This window comes from Mustela lutreola, chromosome 4 (assembly GCF_030435805.1).
Source record: "Mustela lutreola isolate mMusLut2 chromosome 4, mMusLut2.pri, whole genome shotgun sequence".
Classification (NCBI taxonomy): Eukaryota; Metazoa; Chordata; class Mammalia; order Carnivora; family Mustelidae; genus Mustela; species Mustela lutreola.
Window position 1 is genome coordinate 144,055,009 of NC_081293.1, and position 15,753 is coordinate 144,070,761.

The 15,753-nt window shown below is 35.3% G+C and overlaps 1 protein-coding gene across 1 annotated transcript in view; it reads right to left on the bottom strand.

The window, feature by feature from the left end:
- CRPPA (CDP-L-ribitol pyrophosphorylase A) overlaps positions 1-15,753 on the bottom strand; it is a 311,086-nt gene that overhangs the window by 165,934 nt on the left and 129,399 nt on the right. The window contains exon 6 of the mRNA XM_059171274.1: positions 9,267-9,364. Coding sequence (XP_059027257.1) covers positions 9,267-9,364 — 98 coding nt within the window. The remainder of the gene's footprint in view (positions 1-9,266; positions 9,365-15,753) is intronic.

Genomic DNA, 15,753 nt, shown 5'->3' on the forward strand with positions numbered 1-15,753 from the left:
TAAAACAAAATGAACAAACTACAGAAGTCAGAATTGGAATAAATCAGAAACAAGGTAATTAGAACAAGAAACTTGGAAAATAAGAAAATACTGTTTCAGAAATGAAGGGTAAATTAGGAAGAAGATAGAAGAAAGTATCACAGCTAACACCTCAGGAGAACTATAAAATTTAAAGTATGAAAAGCTTAAGCTAAAAAAATTTTTAAAAACCAATATAGCTATCTTTATAGCTATAAAAATAGGCAAATAAATAAGAATGTAAAAAAAAAGAAAACTAAAGTAACAGAATGAAAAAAAATAATAAAATAATAATGCCATCACAATTTCATGAAATAAAAAGACAAGAAATTTTACTGTAAAAGAACACATTGTATACATAGTAATATTAACCCAAAAGGGCCAACAGTAAGAAAATTCTAGTAAGACTGGACTTCAAAGAAAAAATATTTCACTGGGCATCCAGGCAGAGACCAGATTTTAACCACGCTTGATCCAAACAACTCATGATAGAAGACAATGCAGAACCATATTTAAGATGCTCAGGGAGAAAGTTTTGAACCAATGTTTTCATTAAGCCAAAATCAACTTGTACATTTTTAACCACAGAATAATTTTATTCACATGCAAGAACTTGGAATACTGTGTCAAGGAACCCTCCCTAAGAAATCTCCTGGAGCATAGTTTCAGAGAACCAAAATAATCTGCGAAGTACCAACATTAAGTCTTCTTAAAAATAAACATTTACAGTATGACTGTGTGGCTCAGTGGGTTAAGCTTCTACCTTTGGGTCAGGTCATGATCTCAGGGTCCTGGGATCGAGCCCCACATGGGGCTCTCTGCTCAGCGGGGAGCCTGCTTCCCTCTCTCTCTCTCTGCCTGCCTCTCTGCCTACTTGTGATCTCTCCTCCCTATCAAATAAATAAATAAAATCTTTTTGAAAATAAAAAAGGCTTGCTGTCATTTTACAAGTGTCACTTGGTAGTTAATTAAAAGACATCAATTCAAATTGGATACTGAAAGCAGAGGTAGCAAGAAGATGACACTAGTTATTTTCCTTGCTGCCCAGGAGATCGATTAGACAAGAGCCAAAAGAATTTAAATTAATGTTAATAAAAGACAAAGGTATTTCACAGGAATACTTATATAAAGGTAGTCATCAAAGGAGAACAGAGGAAAATCTTTGTAAATGCAAAAAAAAATACACATTATACAGAAACTCATAAACAGTATAAGAAAAAACCATAAAACTTAAAAAACTGATTACCCAGAGAAGAAGAAAGCAACAGGGTACAGAAGACAGTGACAAAACTTAGACTTCTTTGAGTATAATTTGCTTTATATATTTGATTTTGATAAAAGTTCATGTAAAATTATAAAATAAATTTCTTTTAAAAAAGCAATGTCTGAAAATAAGCCAAATAATTTAGTGTATCCAGATAGCATCATAACCAATTAGAAGTACTATTTCGAATTGACTGGAAAACACATTAATTTGATTGTACATCCTAACCAGAATATACCCTCAAGACAGTGGAGGAAAAATACCTTACATTATTCTCAGGAATCAATTAGCATGAAATAAATCAAATGTGTTATGTTGAAATTATGTAAAACACTAAATTTTACCACTAGACAAAATGACAGAGATAAAACACACTTTTAAAAAAAAGTCTGCATTCCCAAATCTAATTTCAGTTGGAAACATCAGTAAGAATTAAGGATGTGTTTTATTATTGTTAAAATGTCTATAAGGCCTAGAGCAATCTATACTTTTAATGCCATTCTGATAAAAATTCCACGGGTATTTTTCAAAAAGCTGGAGCAAATAATCTTAAAATTTGTATGGAATCAGAAGAGACCCCAAATTGCTATGGAAATGTTGAAAAAGAAAAAAAAAAAAACAGGCGGCATCACGTTGCCTGATTTCAAGCTTTACTACAAAGCTGTGTTCACCAAGACAGCATGGTACTGGCATAAACACAGACATAGATGAGTGGAACAGAGTAGAGAGCCCAGATATGGACCCTCAACTCTATGGACAAATAATCTTTGGCAAAACAGGAAAAAATATACAGTGGAAAAAAGACAGTCTCTTCAATAAATTGTACTGGGAAAATTGGACAGCTACAGGTAGAAGAATGAAACTTGACCATTCTCTTACACCATACACAAAGATAAACTCAAAATGGATAAAAGACCTCAACATGAGACAGGAATCTCCTCAGAATCCTAGAGGAGAACATAGGCAGTAATCTCTTTGATATTAGCTCAGGTCATGATCTCAGGGTCCTGGGATCGAGTCCCACATCAGGCTCTCTGCTCAGCGGGAGCCTGCTTCCCTCTCACTCTCTCTGCCTACTTGTGATCTCTCTCTGTCAAATAAATAAATAAAATCTTTAAAATAAAATTTAAAAAAAGAAATCAAAAATAGAGTTTCCCTATGACCCTGCAATTGCACTACTGGGTATTTACCCCAAAGATACAGATGTAGTGTCAAGAAGGGCCATCTGTACCCCAATGTTATGGAGTATTATGCCTCCATCAGAAAGGATGAATACCCAACTTTTGTATCAACATGGATGGGTCTGGAAGAGATTATGCTGAGTGAAATAAGTCAAGCAAAGAGAGTCAATTATCGAATGGTTTCACTTATTTGTGGAGCATAAGAAATAACACGGAGGACATGGGGAGATGGAGAGGAGAAGGGAGTTGAGGGAAATTGGAGGGGGAGATGAACCATGAGAGACTATGGACTCTGAAAAACAATCTGAGGGTTCTGAAGGGGCGGGGGGTAGTTGGGCCAGCCTGGTGGTGGGTATTGTAGAGGGCACGTATTACATGGAGCACTGGGTGTGGTGCATAAACAATGAATTTCAGTACACTGAAAAGTAATAAAAAAATAAAAAATTTATTAAAAAAAAAGAACCCCCCCAAAAGGATGTGTTTTATTTTTACCAATGACAGAAACTGTTTTTTTACCTCTATTCAACAAAATAAAACCTAGAAACAATAACCAATTTAGTAGCAGCCAGCTAGAGAATTGGTTGATTTAAGGTTTGGTCAGGAAATCAGTCTAGAGGTCATTGTGAATCTAGAACACAAGGTCAGACCAGAAAGTGGGAAAGTTATCAAAATATTAGCATAATGAGAAAAGGACTAAAGCTAACTTGAAGAGGCTTCTAATGAATGGCCAAAACTGGACTATTTGAGCACTAGTAAAATTGTAACTGCTATGGACGGAATCACATCAAATTATTTTAAAATCACGACTCTGTATAATCTTTAAGAATAAAAACCCCAATGATACCCTCAAGAGCAGAAGTCACAATTCCACTTTCTTGAATTTTACTTCATATCATTTTGCATGCTTTAATAATAATGATTCTAGGCACTAATGTCTGCATACACCAAAGAAATTCAAAAGACCAAACTTAATGTACTTTCTTGGGAGAAGCATACATCACCACCTTTGAAAAAATTTATTTTTTGCCAAAGAAAAACTTTAATCCAAATCCAAACAAACCTCTAGACATTACTATAATTTCCAGAATATACAGATGACAGACAGACATGTTAAGTGACACCATGCAGTTGCAATCAGTAAAGCCCATAATGTGGGCATTTCTAAAAGACAATCTACTCTATTAAAAAAGAAAAGAAAAGAAAAGAAATAGAGATGAAAGCTATAGATTACAAGAAAGTTAAGAGACATACAAATCAATGGTTATTTGTGGACAAATTTATTGATTGATTGATTGATTGATTGAGAGATAACCAGCAGGGGGAGAAGCAGCCGTGGAAGCAGAGAGCCTGATACAGGGCTTGATCTCAGGGCTCTGAGATCATGCTTTATGTCAAAGGCAGATGCTTAGCTAACAGAGCCATCTAGGTACACAGTTTGTGGACAATTTTGAAAGAGAATGAAAGATACACTGAAAGATACAATTATTCCAAAAAATGGGAAACAAAAAGGATAAAATATATAGCACAATTGGAGAAAAGTGAACAATTGCTGGACATTTGAAGATATTAAGGCATGAGTATAGATATTTTAGAGTGTAATTATGATTACAGTTTAAAAGATGAAATCTTTTTTACATATACATACTGAGACATTTACAGATGAAAAGACAGGATAGCTGAAATTTTCATCAGCATAATTGGGGGGTGGTAAATGAGTAAAGAGAAAACAAGATTGGTCATGTGTTGGTAATTGTTGAAGCTAAGTAATAAGTACATGAGAATTCATACTAATGGTCTCTCTTTTTAAGTATGTAATTGAAAATTTCCATCATCATAATTGACACCTGGTGGTTCAGTAGGTTGGGCATCCATCTCTTAATTTTGACTCCAATCATGATCTTAGGGTTATCAGGTCAAGCCCTATGTTAGGCTCTATGCTCGAGGAGCTCATCCTTGAGCTTCTTGGTATTTCCCCTTGGTCACCTCACCCCGAGATCACATGTGCTCTCTCTAAAATAAATAAATCTTTAAAACAAACCAACAAACAAGAAGGGTGACAGAGGGAGGGAGTGGCAAAGGAAAAGGAAAAAAATATAGAAAGGAAGCCTAGCAGAGGCTCAGCAACGATTTCTGAAGCTGTGAACAGTATGTGTAGACTATTATCTCTTTTCTGGGTTCGTTTCTTCTAAAATTAAGTCAATATTTAGTATGTTTTATCAGATTACACAACAGGGCACATAGGGTTATATTATTGAATGATCAACATAAAAATCTAAACAAAGTAGTCATTGACTATTTTCCCTATTGGAATTTGAAAATTTGTTAGGCTGGTTTATATTGGATAGAACTATAATTAATTCAGGAGATTAAACTCACTCCTTGTTTAGCATATGTCCTTAGGCTGCTGGTTTTGGCTAGTCAGCTCCATTTGTTGGTCACTGATTTGAAAACTATTCAGATGTTTCTGATCAACTTTGGTCTTTGTCATATAGAATATCTGATAAACTCAATTTCTAAGGACTAGTTTTCATATCAAACAGATTGGGTTTCCATTTACTTAACTAAGGAATTATAGTTTGGTTTGGTTAATGATTTCTAATAAATAAGACTCAGACTTAAATACAGTATTATGTCACATGTACAGGAGGCTATGATGTCCACAGTAGTGGGTATTTTCTTTTCTAACTTAGGAACAAATTTATGTTTGTGGCAGACAACTTCTAAAAGAGATCCACAAACAATTCCCCCACCTCTCAATATTTAAAATCTCACAGAATCCCCTCCTCTTGAGTTTGGGTTGGATACATTGACTTGCTTTGAATGAAGACAATAGGACACAAGTGACGGGGTGTTACTTATAAAATCAAGTTAGGAGGGGCGCATGGGTGGCTGGCTCAGTGGGTTAAAGTCTCTGCCTTCAGCTCAGGTCATGATCCCAGGGTCCTGGGATCGAGCCCCGCATCGGGCTCTCTGCTCAGCAGGGAGCCTGCTTACTCCTCTCTCTCTGCCTGCCTCTCTGCCTACTTGTGATCTCTGTCTGTCAAATAAATAAATAAAATCTTAAAAAAAAAAAAAATTCTCTCAAAAAAAAAAAAAAATCAAGTTAGGAAAAGACCATGCCTTCAATCCTGAATAACATGCTGTGAGGCAGCTCTGTGGGTAAGGCCACACGGCAAGGGATTGAGGTCTGCCAACAACTACTTGCATAAGCTTGGGAGCAGATCCACTTGGACATGGATGGTTCAGGTGAGATTACAGCCTCAGCCTGCAGAGGACAGCTTGATGACAATCAAATTAAAGACCCTGAACCAAGGCCAATTGGCTGTGCTGTGCCTAGACTTAGGTCTCACAAAACCTGTTCTGGAATTTTATTTGCTTCATGGGTGAAACAGAGAATGGGTGAAAGATTACACCAGATTTAAGGGACTAGGCAAAACATACACATGCCAGAGGCTGAAACCTTAGCAGATGGAGGACAACTGCTTTGAACAAGAATTTGTGAAATATTAATTATCTCTAACATGGAAGTTTAAGGGTCTAAGGAACTTCTAATTGAATTTACAGATCTGAAACACAGGCTGGTGAATAATTAAACACAGGGCTAGAGAATGATTTTATCTCTAGTCAGCAGACAATATATGGACCCATCATCATGGTTTTACAGAGAAAACCACTCACCTGTATAGGAAAACCTAAAATTTATGAACAGGATCCTATGAACAAAACTAAGACGAAGCCACAAACAAAAAAGGAGGTTCAGAAAGACAATATGTTATAAAAATGGGATGAGATTCCTTCTGGAAGAAAGTATTAGACAAGAGGGTCAAGTGCTGCAATACATCAAGGTAAGGACTGATCAATGTCTTGTGGACTGCCCAAAGGGTCACTGAGGATCGTGCTGAGAGTAACTCCTGCGGAAGGTGGGACTGGAAATCAGGCTAGAGTGAAATAAGGAATGAGAGATTAAATTATTCTAATTAAGGATGGCTTCAGGGTAACCTGACTTAAGAGGATTTTTTGTTTTGTTTAATTTCAGTTAGTGGAAGGAACTTGAATATGCTGGGATATTGATGGCAATAGGATAAGCGGAGGGAGGGGAACCAGAGCTCTGAAGAGGAAACAGTTTTAGTAAGATTGCTACTGATGTAGGACTCTTCAGAGTTTTAGAGTCAAGAAGACAGGGATGTTGCTATGTGGGAGTGCATAATTATGCTCTGAAGTTGGAGACAAGATCATGTCTAACAATAGCAGTGAAGATAGTAGGATTGGACCAGCATTCCTGGACAGAAAGGGGGATTTTGCCCCATCCAGGCCATATTTACTAATAGCTGGAGATGTTTTACTTGCTACAACGAGGGGCATCTGGTGAATATAGGCCAAGGATGCTGCTAAACAGTGTGCAAGGCAGAAGTCAGGGTCTCACAACAAAGAATTATCTAGCTCAAAATACCAACAGTGAGGTTAAGAAAACCTGAGCAAAGTTCAGGAGGTTTAAAATATTCACAGAGGAAATGGGCAGTTGAATATGCAATCATAGTATACTTGCTTTAAAATATTCTGTGCCCCCTGGAGAATGGAGACCAGTATTTTTTAATGGTAACAATCTGCTCTGTATTTTAATTTTCTCTAGCAGTATGAAGTTTAAGTTAAGGCTTAAAGAAGTTAAAAGTTAGACTAATAGATGAAGTTTTAACCAAGGAGGTACATTTGAAGGACAAGGGAATTGAGGATATTGGTAGAAGATCTATGATCCACTGAAGTGCTAGAACATGACAACTAAACTAGGCAAGGAAGGGTATAAAACAAAATGTAGCCAAAAGAAAGGGAGAAGATGGTGAACTCGAGTTTCCTTTAAAATTCAAATATGAGGGACGCCTGGGTGGCTCAGTTGGTTAAGTGGCTACCTTCGCCTCAGGTCATGATCCCAGCGTCCTGGGATCGAGGCCCATATCGGGCTCCTTGCTCGGCAGGGAGCCTGCTTCTCCCTCTGCCTCTAGCCTGCCACTCTGTCTGCTTGTGCTTGCGCTCTGTATCTCTCTCTAACAAAAAAAAATAATAATAATAATAATAAAATAAAATAAAATAAAATAAAATAAAATTCAAATATGAGCAGGGGCAAGTTAGCAAAAGATATGGAATGACAAAACATTCTAGTAAGAAGTTTAGAAATAGCCTTAGTATTTACTTTGTCAACACTGTTAAGATGATGGCAATATACAGACTGGACCCAATGGGTAGGAAGATGAAGATCTCTGGAAATGAAAAAGGTAAGGACAAAAAAAGGAAAAAGAGGTCAGAGTGATGAATAAATCACACCAGGCCAATCATGTACTACTGTGTGTATCCCTAAATACACACAGTATTTAGTATTAAATTAGTGTTTCATCACTAAACAGATACAGAAAAAGAAGCAAAAGAAAGTGAATACTATGATAATTGTAATCAAAAGGACTTCTTGCAGAGTCCAATACCAGAAAGATCAATAAAGGAATTAGTCACACAGAATACAATAGTTGGATGCTCAAAAAGAGTTTAAAAACCCAACGCTCTCAACTTCGGAGTGACTGATATCCAGAGCTCCAGTGATATTCTTTCACGGTCCCATCTCAGTGACTTCTGCATTGACTGGATAAAGAATAAAAGAGATTACCCAAAGGTAAAAGATTATTTTTGAGGCAGAAAGAGTGCTTCAGTGGGTCAAACAGTGGAAAGTTACCGACAGTAAAATATTCTGCAAGATGCAGCTGTGCAACTAGGGAATGGAATTTAAGAATAGATTCTTAACAGGTGAACTTGAGGAAGAAAGCAGAGAGCATAAGATGCTAAAATTTCCAAGGATGAAGGGAAAATGTCCAAAAAGTCAATGGATAGAAGCAATAAAGAAGAGTAGATTGTAGTATAACATTTGTACCTAGGAAACACTGGATATGGTGATCATTTTCTTTCATCTTTGAGTTGTTGCTCCAAGTGCTACTGGTAGAATTTGTACCAAGTGCCATTAATACCACCTGGAGGACCTTGTTAAAAATTTGGATTCTATCTCTTCTCAGCCTTTTGGCTAATATCAAGTGTAAAAATTTGGATTCCAGAACGAATCCCAAAATTTAGTTCACTAAATTTTTATATATTCCAGGGATCTATGTGCTTTACAGTTCGTATATCTAAATCAGGACTACAGTTTGGAAACTAATAGGATTCATTACTTAAAACACATCTGTCTCATCATCAAAAGTTTAATTATTACAGTTTCATCTTCACCAGAAATTTACTACAAGCCAGATGCTTTCTGAAGTACTTGAAGTTTTATTCAAATTAAAACTTTAAATTCAAACTTTATAGTTATTTAAAAATTAGGCAGTAAAAAAGCTGCCATCTGAGCACAGACAGTACTAACAGAGCCCGTTCCCTTTCTAACTGCACTATCATGATAAAATTAACTAAAATGAACTTTTTCCTTTGGCTTTTAAGTAGAATTTTTGTACACTGTTGAAAGGTTGTCACTTGTTCATCATAAGACCTGATAGATGGTTACATATTTTAAGAGAAACAGGGAAATGACTTAAATAAAATCATTTTGTCCAACAAAACAGTTCAAGACAAAAAGTTGATAATGAAGTAAATAGACCAAGCCATTAGTGGTAAAAGTTACAAATAATTCCTATGGACTTCCTCACACTTATTACTCCTTCTTCCATTTCCTTAGCCCGATTATGAATTCAACTAAGAAGTTCATCAGCTCAAAAATGGGGAATAAAGGGAACTCAACTTTTTGATGTCATGAAACTCAACTTTTGAATACTTACATTTAATTCATTTTTTAGTATTTCTTCAAGATGATGGCCTACATGATTCTCATCTTCTTTTGTGTCCATAATTACGCAAATGTGTTGTGAAATTCTTTCTGAGATTTAAAAAAAATATATTAAGTTTCAAACAGAAAATGGAACAAAGTGCTAGTATACTAAAATCAAGGCTTAACTGCTATTCGTAACTGTCTAACTATGAAGGTTTTACCTTCATGCCAGTGAAATCACTTGGAGTTTGCACTGCTAAGTCCTTGACCCATTACCACCCATCAATAAAGTTATGTATTCAACTTCATGTAGGTAGCTAACCAGAAAGTTGTGTGAGCCACAGAAATAAGCCATCTTAGTATGCATTTGGAAAGGACTAACTGAAAGTGATGGCCATTTGACTTAACAATTCAATCCTCCTACATTTATTGGAGTCTTCTAGGAATCCAATAAAAACCCATCTCAGATCCCCTTGCCTGGCTAGACAATAGCTGCTGTGTTCAGCTCACTGTGCCACCTAGCGCCCTGGGTGAGTACTGCAATTTCCTTAGCATTCCTCTCAATTTGGTAAACATAATTAAGTTCCTGCCCGTTTAAGTGTTACCACAAGTAAAAAGAGCTAAACCAATTTTCTTCAAATTTGTTAGACCTCTTTGACATGATCTGATTCAAAAACATATGACCTAATAATATTCACCTTTGTTAACCCTGCATGCAAACTCTCAAAAGATATGTAGCCTTCATCTATAGTAGACAGATCTAAAAGGCTAAGAAATTGCTATATTGCTGACAGTGAAGAAGATGCTGCATGGGGGCACCTGGGTGGCTCAGTGGGTTAAAGCCTCTGCCTTTGGCTCAGGTCATGATCTCAGGGTCCTAGGATAGAGCCGCGCATCGGGCTCTCTGCTCAGCGGAGAGCATGCATCCCCCCCTCTCTGTCTCTGCCTGCCTCCTTGTCTATTTGCGATCCCTCTCTCTCTCTATCAAATAAATAAATAAAATCTTAAAAAAAGAAAAAAAAGCAAGTCATATCTATAAGAAGATGCTGCGTGGTATTAAATGAAGAATAAAGAAAAAAGGCTGAATTTTAAATAAGAAACCCATCTGATTAACATTTAAACCAGCCGCTTCTTCAAGGACAGGTTTATATAATTTGGTGTATATAAACATTGATATAGTGATAGTTTATCATTTCTCTAACAAAGCTGGGGAGAATAGACCTTTTTAAATATTAACAATCTCACCAATTAATAGTACTCCTACTATTATTTCTTCCCACTTATCAAGAATATTTTATGGTGCTGGAGCTAGCTATATGTTTGATCAATACCAATCTTCATGATGACACTTTACTTCCTAAAGCCATGTAAGAGAGTCCAGGAACTTGACTTCACAGAAAGAATTTTTTTCATGATCACTCTTGCCAAGGCTTTATCAATTCTATTAACATTTTCAAAGAAAAGCTTTGATGATTCTCTTGTATGTTTATTTTCTAGTTCTTAAATTTCTACTATCCATTATTTTCTTCCTTCTACTATCTTTGGATTTCATTTGCTGTTTTCTTGAAAAAGGTGCTTAAATTGTTTACTTCCAGCTTTTCCTTTATTATCCGATTACATATAAAGCCTCAAATTTTCCTCTAATTCACAGCCTCAACTTTATTTCACATATTGTGATATTTTCATTCAGTTTAAATTATTTCTTTTTCCATTTAAAAGATTTCATTCACTTTTTCTCTCATTTAACATTTTGTAATTTCTACTGTAATTTCTCATTTGTTATTTCTCATGAAGTTTCATGAATTACATAGCATATTTTTATTTTTGTGTTTGTTGTACAACAAATTACCATAAATTTAGCAAACACCCTCTAACTAAATCCCAATTCTGTTGGCTAAACAAGAAAGAGAAAACATGGATAGACATGATAAAGCAAAGGGGACAATCTATAAACAATGGGTGAACTGGCCTATCTAGGTGAAAGACAAATGCAAGTTAAGTGTACTATTCTTTCATCTTTTGTTTCAAAGTATACTAAAATAAAAAATATTTTGCCCTCCAAAACAAATAAAGCATAAAAAAGAATGTATATGTATTATATGTATATGTACATGTGTATATGTATGTGTCACACACATGCACATGCATATAGTAGGAGACCTTAAAACTCATCTTTTAAAAAACATTTTAACAACGGGATGTGGTGGGTATATTAATCTTACTGTGTTAATCACTTCACTATACATACTTATTTCAAATCATCCTGTTTCATGATGTTATGTGTCAATTATATCTCAGTGAAACTGGATAAAAAATAATTTCACCACTCAATTCAGGGAAGACCAACTGAAAAAACCTAAAAACCTAGATTTAAGGCAATGTAAAAATAAGTAAGGTAAATCTCTTATCGTGGTGATTTCTACACTGTCTGCCAATGTCTTGTAATTCCCAGTTATTTGTACTCCACAGTAGTCTGTGCCAGACTTGTCATTTTCTTTACAGTGTCCACTGTCCCTACTGAGATGTCCTTTCCTCTTGTAATATAAAATCCTCGACCTATCCAGTGCCATTCACATTCTACACACTAGGTTGAATCTTCACCAGTTCCCAAATTCAACGGTTCTCAACACCAGTTGCCCATCAGAAACAACTCCTGAGTTGTGAGAAAGAAGTTTTGTTAGTCAATTGCCTTTGAGATTTCTAGTGTCAAACTTTTTAAAGAACCCAAATCCACCCAATTCCTACTCTGACCTGCATGGCTCACTGGAGTTCACAATTTAACCATTTCTTGCCCAATGTTATAAAGGCAATATAAGAAAAAATATGCAATGTTCATCACTTACAGATACAAGGCAATTCTTCAGCATTCAATAAAATAATATTTGTTAAATTATTAAGCCATATGCAATTTTTAAAATGCTATAGGAATCCAATTCAATATCCAAAAAATTCTGTAAATAGCATATTCATATTTTAACAATATTTTGATGTATGATTATATTCACATATTCATAGAAAACTTAATTTCTATGTAGAGCCGAACTTTCTACAAAGAATTTATAAATATAAAAGAAATGAGGGAAACATTGAATAAAGGACCCAATATTATGAGATTGTGATAATATTTAGATGAGTTAATATACCTAAAGTTACATAGAGTGCCTACTCCAAGTAAATCCTTAATAAGTGTTCACATAATAAATGTTATTACAATCACATGGATTCAACAAAAATTACAAATTAAAATTCTTTTTGTCGACTAAAGATATGACTCATCTCTCCCTGTGTTCTTAATTATCTCAGTGTTTGTTTGAAGAAAAAGAGAGGGGGGACTCCTGGGTGGCTCAGTCCCTTAAGCATTGGACCCTTCCTTTCAGCTCATGTCATGAGTTCACTGTCCTGGGATCCAGCCCCCAGTCCTCTAGCACTCTGCTCAGTGGGGAGTCTGCTTCTCCCACTTCTCCTGCTCCTCTCCCATGCTCACACTCATGCATACAAGTGTGCACTCTCTCTCTCTTTCAAACAGTAAAATCGTTTTTTAAAAAACACATTTGTAGAATTTAAAAAACAACTCAGAGGATCATAGGGAAGAGAGGAAAAAATGAAACAAGGTGAAATCAGAGGGGGAGATAAACAGTAAGAGACTCTTAATCAGGAAACAAACTGAGGGTTGCTAGAGGGGAGGGGGCTGGAGTAACTGGGTAGAGGGCAGGTGATATACTGAGCACCTGGTATTATATAAGACTGATGAATCACTTATCTCTACCTCTGAAACCAATAATATATTTTAAAAATCCATCTCAATTTTGTCCCACTAATACCTCTCAAGTTTTAATATTTACCCTAAATGCAGTATTTATATATAACAACGAAATACACAACTTGAGTAACAGTCCTATGTTTTCATCCCTGAACTTGAAACTAAAATGGATACCTACTGATCATTCACATATGAGTTTACCCATTAGATCAAGGGTGAAGCATCTCTCTCATGTGATGTCTACTAATAATCCCACAAACATACACAGACAACCCTAATTGGGAATGTTACTGTACTTAAGATCTTCACCAACAACAGATAACAGCAGAGACTATGCTTGTGCAAAGCAAGTGGAGACTCAAAATTGAAAAGAATGTAGCTAGAGAAGCAGGGCTCAAATAAATTCAAACTCCTTTAGTTCCACACTTATTCTAATATCCCCCAACTGAGAGAGGAAAAAATATATAATATTTCAAATTCATTTTTTCATGAAGCACAAAACTTTCCAAATATGATTAATATTTATTATTTCTCAAAGCAAAGAATTTAACAACTTCCTTGAGGTTAATAATGAAATCAAAAAAACCAGGAGTCTTTAGAAATGTTACTCTGTTTTTCTAACTGTTAGTAAACCACTTCTTAGAAATTGTTCCAGGTTAAAATAAACACAACAATAGCATGGGGGAGGACCATAAAATCGTTCTGCTTCCCGGAATCATAAAAACTCTATTACAAGAATCCAATCTTTGTTCTTGCCCCTCAAAAAGATACAAAGATAAATTAGAAAAATGCTGGAATTAAATTCAGATCATACCTGACCTGTCAACCTTATTGCCAATATAATATACTCACTGCACTCTTTTATACAGTATCTTCTTAAAATCTTCCTAAAAGGATGGTTTAAATGAGGCAAATGAGGTATTTCAATACCTGAACCTGAGGGTAATTTTCCTTCAAAAAATCTTTTTTTTAAACACATACTTGCATTTATTGAAAACTATTTACAGACAGTATCCAGGTATCACACAACTCAATGTGACTTAATAGAAAATTCCAATGGAACATGACCTGTAGTCTACAGGTTAGTATTAAAAAGCTGTAAGCATTAATTAATAAACCCAAGTTTTTCAGTTATTATGCCATCCCCATGTGTGAGAACTTTTAAAGGGTTAAGATATACATATAATTGTCAATAGTAATTATGCTAAAAATAAGGTACTCTTTGATTTTACTTTATTGACTATACTGGTTAATTTTATATGTCAACTTGACTGAGTAATGGGGTGTTCAACTATTTAGTCAAACATAATGTGGGTGTTTCTGTGAGGGTATTTTTAGATGGTTTACATTTAAACTGGTAAAGTAAGCAAAGCTGATTGCGCTCCCTAATGTGAATGGGCCTCATCCAATTAGTTGAAGATCTGAATAGAACAAAGATTTTGCCTGCCAGGTGTAAGAGAGGAACTTCCTGCTTAATCATATTAGAACCCAAATACTGGCTTTTCCTGGTTCTACAGTGGCCTGCCAGCCTTATAGCTTGAACTGTAACACTGGCTTTGTAGATTTTGAACTTGTCAACATAATTTACAGTGCCCACACCCACTATGTATAACAAATCTAGGCAATGAATATCAATGGCTGCTATCATCAGAAAATAAAAGATAGCTAGACATTTGGTATCTCCTAATTAAAAACTCATACCACCTCTAGTCTTACTAAGGAGATGAAACTAAATCTGATTAAGCATCTAGAGCCAGCTGTCACTTTGTAGAAGACCAAAAAAAAAAAAAAAAAAAAAAAAGTGTAATTGCTCCATGCAAGAATATACTCCTCAAAATTCAAAATAGGACAAAAATCTACAGATCAAACAGGTTGGGTTCAGCAAAAGACAAAGCATAAGCAAAATAAAAGGAATAAAAGGATGGGGAAACTGTAGAGTAAGTGAGACTTACCAGGTCTTTGAAACACGCACACACAGACACACACACACCAAAACTATAGTGTCTAGAAATGTAAATCTGAGTGATAAAGCTCGGAAGAAGTAACAAAATTGCTGTAAAATCTTGATAGCTACTACTTTTGAAGAGGGAACAGGTTTTAACTGGATAAAATTGAAAGAAAAAGCCTCTGGTATGAGTGGCAAAGTTTTATTCATGATCTGTGTGATACTACACAGATAAGCACATTACTCTTTAAGCTACAGATCTGGCTTGGATTTTTGTTGTCTGTGGTTTGACAGCAAAACGTTTTAAAAAACAGAAGTAGAAAAATATTTATGTAAACACACCAGTCCTTTTGTCTATAGTTTTACTCATTCAGGAAGTATCTTTCTATAAGATCAAGGGACAAGATAAAGGTCTTCAGTATATCACATAACGATACCTAACAAACTGTTAAAACAATAGGTAAACTTTTAAACATTTAAATTAAGAGGAAGGCGATGGGTGCCTAGCTGGCTTAGTCAGTAGAGCATCTGACCTTTGATGCAGGGAGTTGTACTCAAGTCCCCTGGTGGGTGTGGAGTCTACTTAAAAAAAATAATAATAATAAAATAAGAATAATTTTAAAAAATAGTAAATTAAGTAAAAAGCTAAAAGTATCGATAACAAGAACATTATTTTTATTCACAGGGTGCTAAGCATTACAAATTCAACTTACCACAGAGTCCTTTAAATTCTAGTTCATAAAAGTGCTGTTACTAATAAATAAATGATATTAGCACCCTTTCAGTAAGAAA